General features: G+C 38.0%; 1 protein-coding gene and 1 long non-coding RNA gene across 2 annotated transcripts in view; one reads left to right on the forward strand and one right to left on the reverse strand.

Moving 5' to 3' along the window:
- The window catches only part of NHLRC2 (NHL repeat containing 2), a 59346-nt gene extending 43457 nt beyond the window's left edge, over positions 1-15889 (forward strand). The window contains exons 7-11 of the mRNA XM_043597601.1: positions 1890-2121; positions 2929-3051; positions 3967-4176; positions 5096-5315; positions 8352-15889. Of these exons, the coding sequence (XP_043453536.1) occupies positions 1890-2121; positions 2929-3051; positions 3967-4176; positions 5096-5315; positions 8352-8608 (1042 nt within the window). The 3' untranslated portion in view covers positions 8609-15889. The remainder of the gene's footprint in view (positions 1-1889; positions 2122-2928; positions 3052-3966; positions 4177-5095; positions 5316-8351) is intronic.
- Positions 4029-17086, reverse strand: part of LOC122493268 — a 46799-nt gene continuing 33741 nt past the window's right edge. The window contains exons 3-5 of the long non-coding RNA XR_006299856.1: positions 12309-12401; positions 6209-6568; positions 4029-5140 (exon numbers count right to left, since the gene is read on the reverse strand). This is a non-coding gene — a long non-coding RNA (uncharacterized LOC122493268). The remainder of the gene's footprint in view (positions 5141-6208; positions 6569-12308; positions 12402-17086) is intronic.

The following is a 17086-nucleotide window of genomic DNA, read 5'->3' on the forward strand; positions in this document are numbered from 1 at the left end:
CGACATTTAGTCATTCATCTTACGTACTTATTAAACATGCTGGATGTTAGGCCTGTGCTAATCTGAAGGGATAAAATATATTCACTGTATTAAGAATAAAGCTTTTTAAATGTTGCTCTCTTCAGTGGACTAACGGAGGAAGAATGAGATCACCAAACAGAAAATAGCTGGGAAATGCCAGTGCTGTGTGTAAAAGGGATCACTGCAGCAGTCCTTTAAAGTGAATAAGAACACCCGATAGCAATAAGATAGGAGCTATCCAGAAAGGCTTCCGGGAAGAAGCTGCTAAACTGAAACCTGAGAGGGGAGTAGGAGTTAGGGAAAGGGGAGGTTTTCTAGGCAGGAAATGGCACCAGTGATGTGAGTAAATGCCGAATTGTGAAGTGCCTTGTGTGTCCTTTTAAGACACGTGAATGTTGTTCTGCGTGCCTAAATGGAAAGTTCTAAGCTGGGAAGTGACCTGATTAGATCTGTGATTTTGAAAGAACATTGGCAGCATCTGGAGTGGGACACAACTAGGGACAGAGATAGCAGCGATGGGGCTGTGATGATCTCTGGGCATGAGATGATAGTGGCCCAAACCGTGAGGTGACCAGAAACATTAATATGAGGCATCATTATAAACAGGAGAAAGAAGTAGCAAAACTGGCCAGAATATACTGTTGTAAGTGATGGCTGTTTTCGACCTAGATGGTCAAGAGGGAACTAAATTTCCAAATAAGTAGAGTTGTCACTGTCGTTCGTAATAGGAAAATGGCCAGTCAGATCACCTGGACCCGTATCATAATTTTAAGGATGCTTTATCTTTATTACTGATCTTCAGTGGGCAAGACTCCTAACATTTTAGAAGGTACTTTTTCTCCCCACTCTTTTATTTAATTAAGGAAACTCCTATTTGAAATTAAGACTCATATTAATTACCTCTTAATTTGGTGTAGTAGTTATCCCATGTATTTCTATGACTCTATTTTTTTAGAAGTTTCTTGAATAAGTGCCCATATTTTATATATTCTATAACCCTTTGCCTGTACCCCTGTTCTCTAACTTAGCATGGGTGACATATCAACTACTAAGTGATTGGTGGTCATTTTGGACTTGTGCCTGCTGCACCGTATCTGGAGATGATGGGCACATAGTCTCATTATTTTGCATCCTGAGCGAGCTTCTTCCCTTCCTTCAACACGCCACGTCTTCCTTACTGTTCCTCCAGCATAAACTTAGAAGCCAAAGTGTAAAACTTTCTCCATGTTACAAAAAGAATCCTTGCAGAGTGCTTTAAATAGAAATTTCTTATTGTATGTTAAGAAATGCGTTTTACATTTGATTAAAGCAGCATTATCATCCTGTAGGAAGTGAAGGTGGGATCCAGCTATACCTCTCTCTGGCCATTTTGTAGGGAAAAAAAAAAACCCCAAAATTATCTAGTCAGTGATACGATCCTTATTCTTGTCAGGGACTTCCTATCTAGCCATTCAGAATAGTTTCAATTTTGTGTGTGTCCTTACACAGGGAGTAAGTTAATGATTTAGAAAAAGTACAGTGAAAGGGGCACCTGGCTGGCTTAGTCGGTTGAGTATCTGACTCGGTTTCTGCTCAGGTCATGATCGCATGGTTTTCGAGTTCGAGCCCACATCGATTTCTGCTCAAGCCTGCTTGAGTCCTCGGTCTCCCCCTCTCTCTGCCCTTCGCCCTCTCGTGCGCTCGCTTTCTTTCTCTCTCTCTAAAAAAACTACAGTGAAAGCAAAGCTGGCTTGCACTCTTTAGGCCAAGATCATAGTTTGCTTTTAACAATGCTTATGCCACTGATTTCATTGTTCACATTCATTTGCTAACTAAATTGGATACAACGTAACCATGTTGATTCCACCTATGAACTTGTCTTTTTTTAGTGAGCTACAAAAAGGAACCTGCCTTCGGTTCGCCGGAAGTGGAAATGAAGAGAACCGAAATAATGCGTATCCTCACAAGGCCGGCTTCGCCCAGCCTTCAGGTCTTTCTCTGGCCTCTGAAGAGCCCTGGCGCTGCCTGTTTGTAGCAGACAGCGAGAGCAGCACCGTGAGAGCTGTGTCACTGAGGGACGGGGCGGTGAGGCACCTTGTAGGAGGAGAACGAGACCCCACGGTAATGCCCGAAAGTCACTGTTGCATGCTGCGCCCAGACCCTGCCAGGCTTGCGGTTCTTGAATTGCGAAGAGTTAATAAATTTGAGGAGACAGAGTTCTTGGCCTCGCCGTAAGTTAAAGTGGAAGTGAGACCAAAGGAAATGCGACTATAAGGGAACACAAGTAGCAAAACCATCCAAGAGAAGTTGGATGTTGACTCTGCTTGATTACACACATGTCAAGGCTTCAGGAGGAAAGGAAGGCTAGAATATTGATGACCGAAAGAAGAGGAGGATGTAGATTAGGTATCAGGCAGTAGGGTGGAAAGAGCGTCAGATTAGTAGACTTGACCTGTTCCTGGCTAGGGGTGTGATTACTGTGGATAAAACTATCAAGCACCACAAATTAAGAGGTTCAGAATTCTGTCATTTTGTTTTTCTGGTCTAAATCAAACACCCAGGCCTATTTATGTGAAATTAGACCCGTTTCCGGAACACCTGGGTGGCTCAGTCAGTTAAGCATCCTACTTCAGCTCAGGTCATGATTTCACGACTCGTGAGTTCCAGCTCCGCGTCGGGCTCTGTGCTGACAGCTCAGAGCCTGCAGCCTGCTTTGGATTCTGTGTCTCCCTCTCTCTGCCCCTCCCCATTCATGCTCTGTCTCTTTATCTCTCAAAAATAAGTAAACATTAAAAAAAAAAGCAGACCCATTTCCTCTTTAACTTAACTAGCATATATAGTCATCTTTTTACTTTATACCATATACTGTAGCACTGTAAAATTTTTAATATGTGCTGTTTCTTTCTTTCTTTAAAAAAAAAAAAAAAGAATTTATTTGCTTATGGTGATGTTGATGGAGTAGGAATCGATGCCAAGCTTCAGCACCCACTTGGAGTAACCTGGGACAAGAAAAGGAATTTACTTTACGTGGCAGATTCTTATAATCACAAGGTGAGTCCTTACTGAATTGTAGAATACCCTGCTTTGCATCTGTGGCATTTAAAATGCTGAAAGCTCTGTGAGCCTCCTCCAACTGCCACTTTAAAATAGAGAGGAGTAACAGTCTTTGACAACTATGTATAAGCCTTTGCTGTTCTTTTCTTGGTCCTTTCTTTGCAGAGAGCATATGATGGCACTATGAGCTGGGGAAGGGACTAAACACGTTCCCAATGACTACAGCAAAAAATTGTGAATTGCAATCCATCAAAGCTGCTTAGTAACACAGTAAAGAAGGCAGGTGACAGGGAAATTCATATGTCAACTAACAAAGGAACGTTTCTGAGCTGTTGCATAGTTGCAGTGCCTGTTAGCAAATAATTCCATTTTCAGCATTTCCATTTTTGTCTCTATTGCACAGATTATTCAACTGTTTCCATTTTTATTGCATTTTTCTTTTCTATAAAAACTAGTGGAAAATAAATGTTACTACCTTGTGATGATACCATAAATTAACATAATTGAGGCACGATTGGGAATCATGAGGTTTAACATAAGCAGCCAATTCTCAGCCAGGGTTAGATCTAGCTCATGAGAAAGAAGAAAGTCAGTTCAACTGTGCCCCATTGTCAGGAAAAGAATTTTACTTTATTTTTTTAATTCCAGAAATATTTCATCAAAGATTGCTGCCGAAAGATAAGATGTAACTGGGAGTTTTACGTAGCTTTTAGCTCTCAGAATGGAGTGTCTCCCCTGAGACTGTAATTTGAATGTTTGGCTTTTCAAGAAAATACGGAAATGCCTATTCTTTTCCTGACATTTAGCAAGGATGCTAATGGCAATCGGATTCTCTGGTTTGCTTGATACTACGCTTTACTACCAACATGAGATTGGCCTTCAGACGTGTACTTCTTTGTTCTTTGTTTTTAGATTAAAGTTGTGGATCCCAAAACAAAAAACTGCACAACATTAGCAGGAACCGGAGACGCAAGTAACGTTATCACTTCCAGCTTTACCGAGTCAACTTTTAATGAACCAGGAGGCTTGTGTATTGGAGAGAATGGCCAGTTATTATATGTAGCAGACACCAATAATCATCAAATTAAAGTGATGGATTTAGAAACAAAAACGATTTCTGTGGTAAGCAATCTGAAAGTAGAAGTTGAAGAGTATCATTTCAAGAATCCTACTAAAGTCCTCACAGCACAGACAGAGACACTTGTGGTTAAACCATCTCCAGTGTTGGAGGCAAAACAGGTAGATAGAGTAGCGAGCGAATGCCTAGTTCAAGAATGCCCTGTTCTTGTTAAAATAAAACTTCCATTTGTGCCGAGAGTGTTTAAGATACTGGAAATTGGAGAGAATTTGAACTTTCAGAAGAGGAAAAAAGAAGACTCCGATCTGTGTTTAAATGTCTAAAAACAAAATGTATAGAGATACATCATACCACACATATCATGTGGGGTGGGTTGTCAAGGTGTTTTTTTTTTTTTTAAACGATTCTTAATGTGTAGTCGTTTCCTGTGGTGAGTCATTACCAAATAACCTCCCAAAGGAAACTCCAGCAGCCACATTTCTCAACACATTGAAAATAAGATTGATTAGAACTCATTTAAGTTTTTTCCAGTTTTTTAAAGATAAGGATAAAGTCTCCAAAATTTTTCAAGCTGCCTCCTGATATATCTAAGTGTCATTTCTCCTGACATAGATCATCTTATAGTTGGCAGTGAAAATTGGAATTGGAATTGGAATTGGAATTATACCCCCTACATTTAAATTGATAACGTATTTCCTACCATCTGTAAACATATCAGACAATGAACTTAGGTCTGTTTCATTCGTTAGTATTGGTAACTTTTTTTGCCAGGATGAAATATGTTTCTCAGCCTATAAAATAATCATAAGGACGTCTAAGTAAGCACGTTTCTAATTCAGACTAGAATGGCAATTAAGTTTCATTGATACAGAACCTCATTTTTCTACTGAAGTCCAAAATTAAGCCCTTTACAATTACTATAAAGCAGTTGTGCTTTAATTAACAGATTTCCTTATTTCCTAGCTCCCAGTCTTCAGACCTGAAAACGCTGTTGTAGATGGCCCATTCCTAGGAGAAAAACAGAAGACATTACCCAAACTACCTAAATCTGCTCCAAACATTCGACTTCCCCTAGTGGCTGCATCTCCAGGACAGACTCTGCAGTTCAAGCTAAGATTAGACCTCCCATCGGGAACAAAGTTAACCGAAGGAGTACCCAGTTGTTGGTTTCTAACAGCTGAAGGTATGAGAGTAATCTTGGAAATATTCCAGTATGAAATCATGTTTACCATTCTACCTTCCAGTAATACGGTGATATAAATCTCAGAATCGATTCTAAAGAATGAAATTGATTTCCCCCCTGGTGGAGTATGATATGTTTAAAAACATACTTTTTTAACTGAAGTAACTTGACTCGGGCTTTGTCCAGTTCCATTCTTTGTTTCACTATTATCTTTTACTTTTCCAGATAGCATCTATTAGGTGCTTTAGAGCTTTTCAGTTGCTGTTCATTTTATTTCAAAAGATTCATCAGGACTTGATTTACCAGTTACTAAGCCTGAAGCTACATTTTCTTCTTCGGAGATGCCAGAGGTAGAACTTGAGCCCAAGTACTTGCTTGCTATCAGAAAATGGATGCCAAAATCGTATCTTCAAAGTATGCCATTCAAGTAGAAGACTAAAACATTGTTGGAGGATATGTAACTGAATACAAATGAATTACTGTGATCAGCATCCAGGCGGAGCCTTTGTCCTTACTAATTTGTAGTTGTTCAAGAGCACTTCCTGCTCACGTCTATTCTCAAAGTATCCCCAGTGACTGTAAATTGTGTAAAGATTTGAATGTGTATTTGAATCGCGGTGTGCTCCTCATTAATTTTTAAGAAGGAATCAGCCTGCTGCTTGCCTTACAGCAGTGCCTTCCAGCCCCACTAACCGTGGACAACAACTTGAAAGTAAAACATTAGTGGTCCAGAACGAAGTGCTGACTTCTGGTCTCTACTGACCTTCCTCTGCCCTGCTCTCCCACGCTCTTTCGCATGTTCTCAGTCTCCCATTTCCTCCCGCCTCCTCCCTCATGCCCTCTCACACGCTTCTTGTGTGCCTGACCCAGACCCAGGCTCTCCGCCTCCTTACCTGGCTGCTTTCCCAGGGCAGCAACCACCCACTGGGCATCTGAATCCAGAGAGCACAGATCTCGGTGGGCCAGCCGGGAGGAGCTGCTGGGTCAGAGTCGGGGAAGCTGGCCCTGGGGTGACTGACTGAGCCTTGGGAGACCGACCAACCACCCCGCCCCCCGCAAGGAGAGGGCTGAGCTCTGCAGGCGAGGAGGAAGATGTCCGGAGTCAGCTTTGTGGGCAGGAGGCACTGAAACTCTGGCCATCTTCGGCTGTCCGTGGATCCAGAGCAGGTCCTCCACTGTGGGCTTCACTGTCGTACCTGCGTCTGTCGGTCTGAAAGCACTGCATCAATTGGAGATCACTGTTAATTTCATCTCTGTGTGTAATGAAAGAGCAGTGGATTGAGTTTTAAAATATGTTATTGACAAATTAACATTTTCAAGTCTCCGTGGTCAAACACAGATTAATAATAAGCCACTGGAATATAAAATACAGGTAGTATTAAAGTGAAGTAGTCTATAGGGAAAATTCCTGTTTTATCACTTGTCCAAAATAGTGGCTCTGTTTTTATTGTACAGGGGCAAATAAGCTTTCAGACAAGAGTCCTGATAATTTAAGGTTTTTGAAAATTATTTATAGAGTATATTAATACACCTATGAATAAAGGAAGGTTTTTCTTCTTGGCCGGTTATTTAGAGACTTAAAATGCCCATTTTTCACTATGGTCTATATAAAGTTGTCAGCATATATGAAGGTTTTAAGTACCCCCCCCCAAAAAAAGTCCGTATAAAAGCACCATTAGCATATTATAACTTTATAATTCCCACATGTAATGTATCTGAAAAATAATAAAGAAACCTTGTGTTTTATTTCTAGAATTGGATATTAAAATAGCACAGTTTGTTTTGATTTAAAATATAAGAAGTTCCCCACAAATCTGCCATCTAGCAAAGCCAAACCTTAAATAAAACATATTCCCCAATCCAGAAGTAAACAAAGAAGGCTGAAGCGTTTTAAAGAGAATTTTTAAATAATGACTTCAAAATTCTTCACCTAACTCTTTAGATTTTCACCTTTCACCTTCTCCTTCCTCTTACTTGACCTGTTTTTCTCAAATATGATTTTTCAATCAACAGAGAACTAGAGGCAATACACTAGAAGGGAGACTGAGCAGCTTGATATAGGCAGATGCCCAGAGTCCATTGGCTCATCTTGAAGTGAAAAGAAAGAAAGAATGAAAGAAAGAAAAGCTAAAAAGTAGACATAGAATTTCATCACCACTCAGCAGGTGGTCTGGCTTTTGTACAAATGGCCCAAGTCATTGAGAAGTCATGAGGTTGTGTTCAGTGTCTTCTGTGTGACTCGGCAGGAAAGCATGTCCTGTGTTTTCCAAATGCTGGCTCTTGGTGCTGAGCCCTCTGAGCTGAACGTCCACGTCCACGTGCGCTTCCTGAGTAGGAACATATGTTCCTTCTGAGAGGAGGCGCTCACGAATGAAGAGATCTTAACAATTCTGATACTAGAAGCTTGAAGGTTGTTAGTGGCTTATTAGACTTGTGTTATAATCTATGTAGTGAAGCCTAACAAGAGTTATGTGTGAAAATGAGCTCAATAGAATCTCTTAGTATTCACATTGTTGAGCCCATCTGAATAACACACGCAGTATTTGTTTCTAAAAATTACTTGGTTTTTACCTTTGGATATTTAATAATTCATCATTACTTTTAAAGGACTTGAGCATCACCACAGAGTTATACACACATTTGTGTGCCCTCATTTATTTTGTAGTTTTCATGACGTTCCTGAACACTCTTATCTGGTAAAAATGACCTGTTTAGTTAATTTCTAGAACTTAATAGGTTTCATTTTTAATTTCAAGGATTAAGGCTCTATAGTCATATTTTCATTATTGGGTCTGATTTCAGCAGAAATTTGTAAATTACAGTGTTCAAAGGAAGAATTTTAACAATTTGATATCAAGATCATTAGACTGGGAACATCTCATGGGTGACCATTATGTCCTTCACACAGAGCATAATGCCTCACACTTAGAGGCTTTCAGTAAATGTCTGTTGATTGAATCTAGTCTTCGTGAGGTTTGTCTGATTTCCTCCTTGATGTCTTATACAGTCTTTGTAATTTACATGTTTATTTTCTAGGCAATGAATGGCTTCTTCAAGGACAGATACCCTCTGGAGTAATCGAGAGCATTTCCAGTCAACCAGCCATCTCACTGCAGATCCCTGGAGATTGCCTATCACTTGAAGCCATTCTATCTATCAGCGTGTTTCTTTATTACTGTAGCACAGACAGCAACGCCTGTATGATGAAGGGAATTATGTTCAGTCAGCCTTTACAAATAACCAGTGCACAACCAGGGTGCATAGCTCCAGTAGAGCTCAAGTATGTATTTTAGCAAGCCAGCCAGCTACCCAGTCACCAGAGCCCCCGGCCTCCACCCTCACAGTCACTGTACCTTACGAAAAGCAGCTTTATTTCTGCCTCTGGGTACCAGGAGACCCATTGCTCAGTTCTAGCAACTGATACTAAGATAAAGCTATGCTTCGTATTTACTTATCTATTATAAACAAATTCCTTCATTCTGGCTGTGTACCAGCTAAATCACTGACCATCATTTGAACCGTGATTTTGTACTTTGTGCTATTTGGCACAAAACTTAAATCCACACTGTAGTCTAGACTATTATCATGAAGATAATTTGCAATGAATACTGATAACAATAATGAAACCAAATATTTTAACTTTTTCTATATTAGTAGCGAGTAGCACATTTAAATATATAAATTTCACAATAACTTTAAACAGAACCTAAGATCCAGTCCACATGTTGGTATAAGGACACCTGCCATTCAGGGCCTAAGGTCTGTTTTAAGCCAAAAAAAAAAAAAAAAAAAAAAAATCACATTACAGAAGCTTAAAGAGTATCTGGGTGGTAAATATGTTCTCTGTTCTCTATGATTCTCTCATCTGAGAGCAATTTAAAAGAGAATTTCTATTTTTATTATAAATTATTTGCTATTTTAACATGCCATTATTAATGCCTTATAACTATATACAGAAAAAGAGGCCTAAGGATGTACAGACTCAATTCCTGAACTTTTTCTAATTGAATACAGTCTTATCGGGTAATAAGTGAGGCCCCAGAAATACTACAACTTTCAAGGAGAAAGGGACTTCGGGACATATTACTATCTGTGATGCTATTTATGATAAAGAATAAATTGTGACAGCTGAATCTGAGTAAATGGGTATATACGTTGTCTTAGAGGTTTAAATTTCACCTGTAAACATTAAAGTATGCAGATTCATTGGATTTGGGGTTTTTTGGCTCCCATATACAGAACTTAAATTATGATCATTTATTGTGATGTTTTTTAAAAAATCACTTTTAAGCCTTCAAGGAAAGTTTTAGTGTGAAGCACTTTCATTCTATTAATATGTATATATATTTATTACTCTTTAAAATATTAGGGCTGAAACATACAGTGATTAAATGACACTGGGGAGGTTTTTAACCCCAAAAGAAATTGCCAGTAGAAGATAATGGAAAGTTTTTTTCTTACCATAATTTCCCTTTATAACTATTTAAAAGCCTATTCTTGTTTTTACTACAACTGATCCAATATGTTTGTGATTTAATCAGCTTACAGGATTTTGAAAATGTCAGGTATAAACTATATTTCCCCAATAAATATTTATAGGCAAGATGACATAATATGCCTTTCCCCCCTTCAGAAACAAATTTGAACTATAATCTTTGGACTACCATCATCTGCCCATTTTTCTTTTTGAAATACAATTTTGAACATATTAATAGCTTCATTTACTCAGGTTCTCTAAATCTCTGAAGTAAGGAAATGCATAGTCATGATTTGGATTTAATTTGTAATCTGCTAAAGCTATTTTTAAAGAGAAGCATAATGTAAAGTTAAAAGGAATCTTGTTTAAAGTTATTATATAATTACCTCATAAACCTTTTCTTTCCATAAAAAGCATTCAGTAATAAAGGAATGAATAACATTAATATTCTTTTATGGAAAATAGGCTGAAGTCCTGTTTTAATCTAATTTGAAATATTCTACTTCTCATTTCCATTTGGACATGATGAGAATATTTTGGGTTAATCTTTTCCTATTTAAAAAGACATAAACAATTTCACTTCCTGGGAAAGAAGTATATATGGTTTTAACCCAATTCAGAAAGACCTGGTAATTAATTTTTCAATATAATATACAAACACATATGTATTATGTATCTCTATTCCTTTTGTCTAGACAGTTTTCGGTTAGTATTAAGCTTATATTTTCTTTCAAAATAGTTTTATTGAACATTCTTAGTCACCAATATGCACTATTTCTTACATTAATATTATTTATGTGGATTTAGTATGATTTTTTATGAATCCTACTAAAGCAGAAGTAGGTTCCTAGAATTTATGACTAACATAAACCTCTTACATAAGAGGAAGCACTAGAAAGTTTATTTTTAAAAACTTCTTGATCCTTGTCTGCCTTCTGTTTTCTATAAGGACTTGCATTTTTTTTTAGCTTTAGCTTTTCTTGTATCAATTATGTCCAGTGATAGTTTAAAAAGAGTCAGATTTTAGTATAAGTCATCTTAATCAAAGTGCCAGTAATGTGGCATCACACACACTTTGACACGATACCTGGCATCTTTGCCCTGAATTGTGCTGTTTTTGTCACTATTTTTCCCATCACTCTCTGGGATATGATTTCACAAGCAGTAGGACTTTTTTTTTTTTTTCTGAATTTATACTCTGGATTAATAGGATTCCTGAAAAGAACTTTGCTTATCTTAAATATGCTGCCTCAAGCAAATATTTAACCTACTCACAAGGAAAAACTTTACAGTTGAATCACCCATAAGTGTAATTCTGGCAAAGTTCAATGACTACAAAACAGTTTTCCCCCTGACTGTTTTAATTAAAACTATAGTTATAGTATTATTAGGTCTGCAGAAAGCTATAAATCTTAACACAGCCAAAAATATTTCACACATGCTGATGAATATATATATATATGTGCGTGTGTGTGTACACGCATGCACGTGTATAGACATACACAGATACAAAGATCAAGTCAAGAACTTCTCATCTAAGTTTCTCTTATGGGCAGAATACTTTTGGTTAGTATCACCAAAATAAGTTACTCTCTGCTTGTTTGTCCATGGTTGGAAATTTTAGGAAAAAACTGAAAATAGATATCTGTAATAATTTTCTGCCTGCACGAAATTTATTATATCTGCCAATTAAAAAGACTTCAGTCTGGCCCTTGTATTTGGTATCGTGTTTAAGAACAATCATCAAAAACTAAATTCCATAGTTCACAATTGCATAAAAATATCTGGGAGGAACTATGTCAGCGGTGGTTCTCTTCAATGATAAAATTATAAATATTTTAACTCACCTCGCCTATAGTTTGTTTTCAGTGAACAATGTGTTATTTTCAGGGGGAAAAAAGTTTTTTTTAAAGATTTAAAGTGAAACTGAATTTAAAGGAAAACTGAATTGGAAGCACTGATGTAACTTCTAAAATCACCTTTATTGCAAGGATCAGAACATAATTTGGAATGCTTTGATCTATTGGTTCTCTTAAGTATGTGATTTGGTAAAGACAGAAATGATTAGGACTTTTTATTCTGGTGTTTTTATTGTGTAATGTGTAGAGGTTAAGAGCACGTGCTCTGCAGGCTCTTGGACTCTAACCCTATAAAATGGGGCCACTCTACCTGTTTTATGGGGTCGCTATAAGGATTCAATGAAATAGTGTTTGTAAAGCTTTTAGTAATTAATGGAGCTGCTACTTATTAGCTAATGATGATAATTTATGACCATAAATAGCTTGACATTTTCTTTGCAATTGCAATTCTGAAGGAAAATATTTCTCAACCATCTATTTGATATGTTAATACTCCCCATAGAGTTGGAACCCAATAAGAGAAACACAGTTTTATAATAAAGTGTATTACTATTTATAAATGATGTTAGAGTTAGAAGCCTACAGTTTTATGAAAATTTTCTTAAACCCAGAACTACGACTAATTACCTTCCTTGGAGGGGGTCCACACGTACTCACCCTGCACCCATGCCTGTAATACAGTCTGATGGTGCTCCACAAAATCTTCAAAGTGCCTTCAGGCAATTTGCCTCCTTTGAGCTTCCAAGTAACCTACGAATCAGACAAATAGATGTTACCTCCATTTTAAAGATGAGAAAATGGCTCCAGAACGTCGGTGACCATATCTCAAGCTCTCAGAGTAATACATCAGACACTGGAGCAGTGCCTGGCACAGGCTGTTGTTGGACCAGTTTCGTGGAATGGTTAAAAAGGTGAATCGTGAGTGATCTTTTATTTGAATCCCGGTCTCCTGACTCCTGCCTACTTCCAGATGTAGAGTGAAGACAGCCCTCGGAATTAAGAGCACTTGCTTCTGTGAATGCTTTCTCAAGCCTGTGTGGTATTTACAGAGAGCTGAATATATTGAGTGCTCAGTACGTGCCTGGCACTTTTCTAAGTGCTTTTCATGTATTAGCTCATTTAATCTTCACAACAGCCTTCTGAGAGAGGTTCTAGTTTTCCTTATTTCCCTGACGAGGAAACCGAAACAAAAGAGTTACAAGCCTTTCCACCAGTATATTCAAGATCACGCATTTAGGAAGTGGCCAGGCCTGGATGCGTCTGCCGAACTACCATGTTATACTGCCTCTCAAAAGTAATTTGTTTTAAACCTACATCTTTTGAAGCTATATATAGTAAATAATAATCTAAAGACTCCAAAAAGTCCTAGTGATGATTGTTTTTGAAATTTAACTTAAATCCATTTAACCGTATTAGCTCTTTGACTTTTCATTATACGCTCTTATCCTTCATGGCTTGGAACAGACTGTATACTTTTGTTTCCCAAAAGATTTTATGTACTATTCTCTCAAATTCAGATGTCATCCAGGATTTTTCTTGGCAGACGGATGTATTAAGGAATTAAGTAGATTTTTCAGTGTTAGCTCCAACAATGCTATTTTAATTGGTCTTCAAAAGGTAATTATAAGACCTTGTCATAAAGGATAACTTAATCCTTAGGACTGTCTCACAACCTAAAAATGTTGGTCATATTTAAGAACATTTTAATAACCAAAGTGAGTTCCAGAAGCATAGTATTTGGCCAGTCTTGGTAACACACAAAGTTCTCTGCTTACTCGTGTCATAAATGGCACTGGTAGGTAAGACCTTCGCCCCCCGCCTCCAGTGACTCAAATATATGCAATTCTATTACAGTAAACCTATTCTAGCGTTAGGTACTGAAAGTGTGAAGTAAAATGTTACCACTGTGCCTCCGTGATCATCTAGGAACAAGATTATAAACATCTTTTCATTAAATAGTTGGCTAACTTAAATCATTAGAACTTGTTAATTGCTATAAAATCTCATTCCTGAAACCCATAAGGAAATGTCAAACTCAAAAGGTAATTACTGTGTCATACTTTAGAAGTAGAATTCACTGTTAATTGCCAAGATTTCCTCCTCTTTCTCCTGTGGCAGGTACATAGTTGATTTAAATGAAGAATTCACACTAACCATAAATCTCCATTTTGTCCTGAATAATTGTTTTCCCCATGTTCTTGCAGTAGGGTAACAGAGTAGTATTAGAAGTTAGGGTCTTACTGATCTGTCTACATGTGTTCCGTGACCAGCAAACCTTGGCCCTTCCGCACAGCAGACCTACAGGTTCCACTGGCTACTTCTGGCTTCCGGGCAGCTGGTCTGACCACCCAGGACCTGGGCACAGTGGGCCAGGAGGCAGCACTAGGCAGCTTTTCTGATTGCTACCCCTCCATTTCCTAGTGTGATTGGGTTTCATTATTTTCCAAGGTTCGAGTTGAACGGTGAAATTCTAGATCCTGGTTGTGGGATGTTTGCCTAGTTCGAGTTCTCCGTTGTCTGGGGTGTCCCTTCTTCGAGGCATGGCACTCTCGAGTACACCCTAGGGCATTACGTTCTGTTGAAAGCCCCAACCAAAAGGAAAGAGCCACGAGTATTTCCAACTATGCCTCCCTGCCTCTGCCGGCAACCATACGCTAAAAAACACTCAACAAGCACAAAGGGTTGCTAAACGACCATATACTCAGGCCTTTTTGTGACTGCCAGGGCATGGTGTGAATTCCTTCCTCTTCTAGCAGCAACTTACAGACCTGATGTTTTTCAGTGATACAGAGTTCAGCAAACTTTGTCAAGTTTTGAAAACCTGAGCCTGAGTTACGTGGACAAACATAATTTATTGCCTTTGTTTTTAATACACGCGGTTACATACTTCTATTTGAAATAAAGTGAAATGAGCCCTCATAATGCTGAGAAATCGGGGGAAAAAAAACACCCTTCAGATTTAAATATGCCCAGTTTGAACAGTATTTTCATGACTCTGGTGTGCTGTGCTCATAAATATCTGCTCAAACATAGAGGGCAAAACAGTAGTTGATAAACTATGGTAATGAAGGGTAAAAATAGACCTGTTCCTTTCTCAAAATGTAGAAGGACTCTGCCATGTAACAATCTTCTATTGTTAGAATCTGTGGTCATTATTCTTAATGCCACCAGAATTACAATCATTCTGTGGGTATGTACAGGATGGGCTGCCTGCCCTGCTCATTATGCTGTTCAAAACCAACAAGTTTTTGCTCGTATAGAGTTGAAATGCGTTCACGCACGCCTCAGATACTCGTCATCCCGATTTACCTGTAGAATACATCCTACCATTTCCTCTCCACACCTTAGGCTTCCCTCTCTTTAAAAACAATGGTAGTTTCTATAGAGGTTTCAGCGAGGAGCTATGGCTCTACGGCAGAAAGGTTTTGGTGTGGCAAATTCTTTTTTTCTAGAATTCCTAATAGTATCTCAGTTTCCAGAGCAGAACCATACCCCCATGTGCTTTTAAGATTAATTTCTCTCTAGTCTGCAATATACCTTCCTAATTATATTCTACATAGGTTAATTTTTTTAAGTTTGAAATTCTCACTGTCAGGGGTGCATTGAGAACCAGTTTCGAAATACTTTCATTGCTTTAATTACTTTACATGTGGTTTGTGGACAGAGTTTGCTGTGTGCTTGAGATATGTATGTATAAAACAGATTTCCAAATTGTAACATCTCATAACTTTGTCATATTTTAGAGACTCAGACTCTCGCATCTTTTGTGTGGATAAAGTTGTGTTTTTATTTTTGAAAATACAGTTGGTCTGCTGTGCTGACTTCATATCTGTCATTCCAAAGGTTTATTTTTTTCTCCAAAGATTAAAAAATGCAATGAAAATCTAATTTAGAACATCACATATTGATATTTCCATCCATACTCTAACTCTAAAAATGTTTGTGGTCTGCTTTTTTAAGTGTTTCATGTAGACAGAGTAATATATTTTTATATAACATTGTATTTCTACATCGATCTCGACTATTTTCAGTGATGTGATGCTTTCCGGTGCACGTGTTAACAGAAGATCATTTGGAACAACTGTGCGCACCGGCCCTCATTACCAACTCAAAAGATGTGTAATACGTGTGGTTATAAAAGCAAGAATGTATTTATACTCTATACTGAAACCTAATGCCTCTTTTCTAAAACTTTGCACATTTTGTTCATGAAATAGATTAAACATTTTCTCTCTAAAGCCACGTTTCTGTTTTTAATATGCTTTCTGTTTTAAGTATATCATGAGATAATTTTACTGCCTAAAAACCTATAAATCATGGTTTATTATTTGAACTTTTGGGGAAATGAGCATAGGACTTAATTTAAAAAAAAACTGCAAGCAAATAAAATAAAATCATGAAATCATAACTCCATTAATTAAAAATTGTAAATTCAGGGGCGCCTGGGTGGCTCGGTCGGTTAGGCGTCCGACTTCGGCTCAGGTCATGATCTCACGGTTCGTGGGTTCAAGCCCCGCGTCGGGCTCTGTGCTGACCGCTCAGAGCCTGGAGCCTGTTTCGGATTCTGTGTCTCCCTCTCTCTGTGACCCTCCCCCGTTCATGCTCTGTCTGTCTCAAAAATAAATAAACGTTAAAAAAAAATTTTTTTTTTAAACCGTAAATTCAAAAATACATTTAGGGAAGGTGATCAATTTAGTAAATGGTCTTGGGAACATTTGAAAAGAAAAAAATCTCTACTTAACACTATATACAGGATTTTAAAGGAATTAGTGGCAACATAAAAATTGAAAATACAAAATGCCAGAAAAAATGAAACAATATAGTGTCAGGGGTAGGGATGGCATTTCTAAGTAGGACCTAAAACCCAAAAGCAATAATGGGAAAGATTGATACGTAGGACTACACAAAAATTTTAAGCATCTGTATAATAAATGAGAACAGAAATGAAAAGTTACAATGAAAAACAAAGTATTGCAAAACAAAATTGGACATAAGATTAATCATTATAATATGTGAGGAGCTCCTATGAACTAATAAGAGAAAGTTACCCCGGTTAGGAAACAGGCAAAGAATGCGAGCACACGGTTCATAAAGAGCACCAGAAGGATGCCGACTCCCCTAAATCAAATGCAAATCCATCCATTGGACCATTTACTGAGCACCTCTGATCCTGTACTCCAGGCCCAGTGATGAACAAATTAGACAAGATCCTTGCTCTAGAACTTGCATTGTAGTTGAAAAGAGAGAAGAATGAATAAAAAACCCAAAAGGGTAATTTCTAAAACAAGGTAAATAAGAGTGAAGGCCTCACACTGAACTTGAAAGTAGCCAATCACACATCCACCTGCAGAAAGTGCAGACGCCACGGAGGCCACTTTTTCCCAAAGTGGTTCTCATGGCAGAGTTTGTGAGAGCCACTGATCCCACATTCCCTC

The sequence above is a fragment of the Prionailurus bengalensis genome, chromosome D2, assembly GCF_016509475.1.
Source record: "Prionailurus bengalensis isolate Pbe53 chromosome D2, Fcat_Pben_1.1_paternal_pri, whole genome shotgun sequence".
NCBI classification, from domain to species: Eukaryota; Metazoa; Chordata; class Mammalia; order Carnivora; family Felidae; genus Prionailurus; species Prionailurus bengalensis.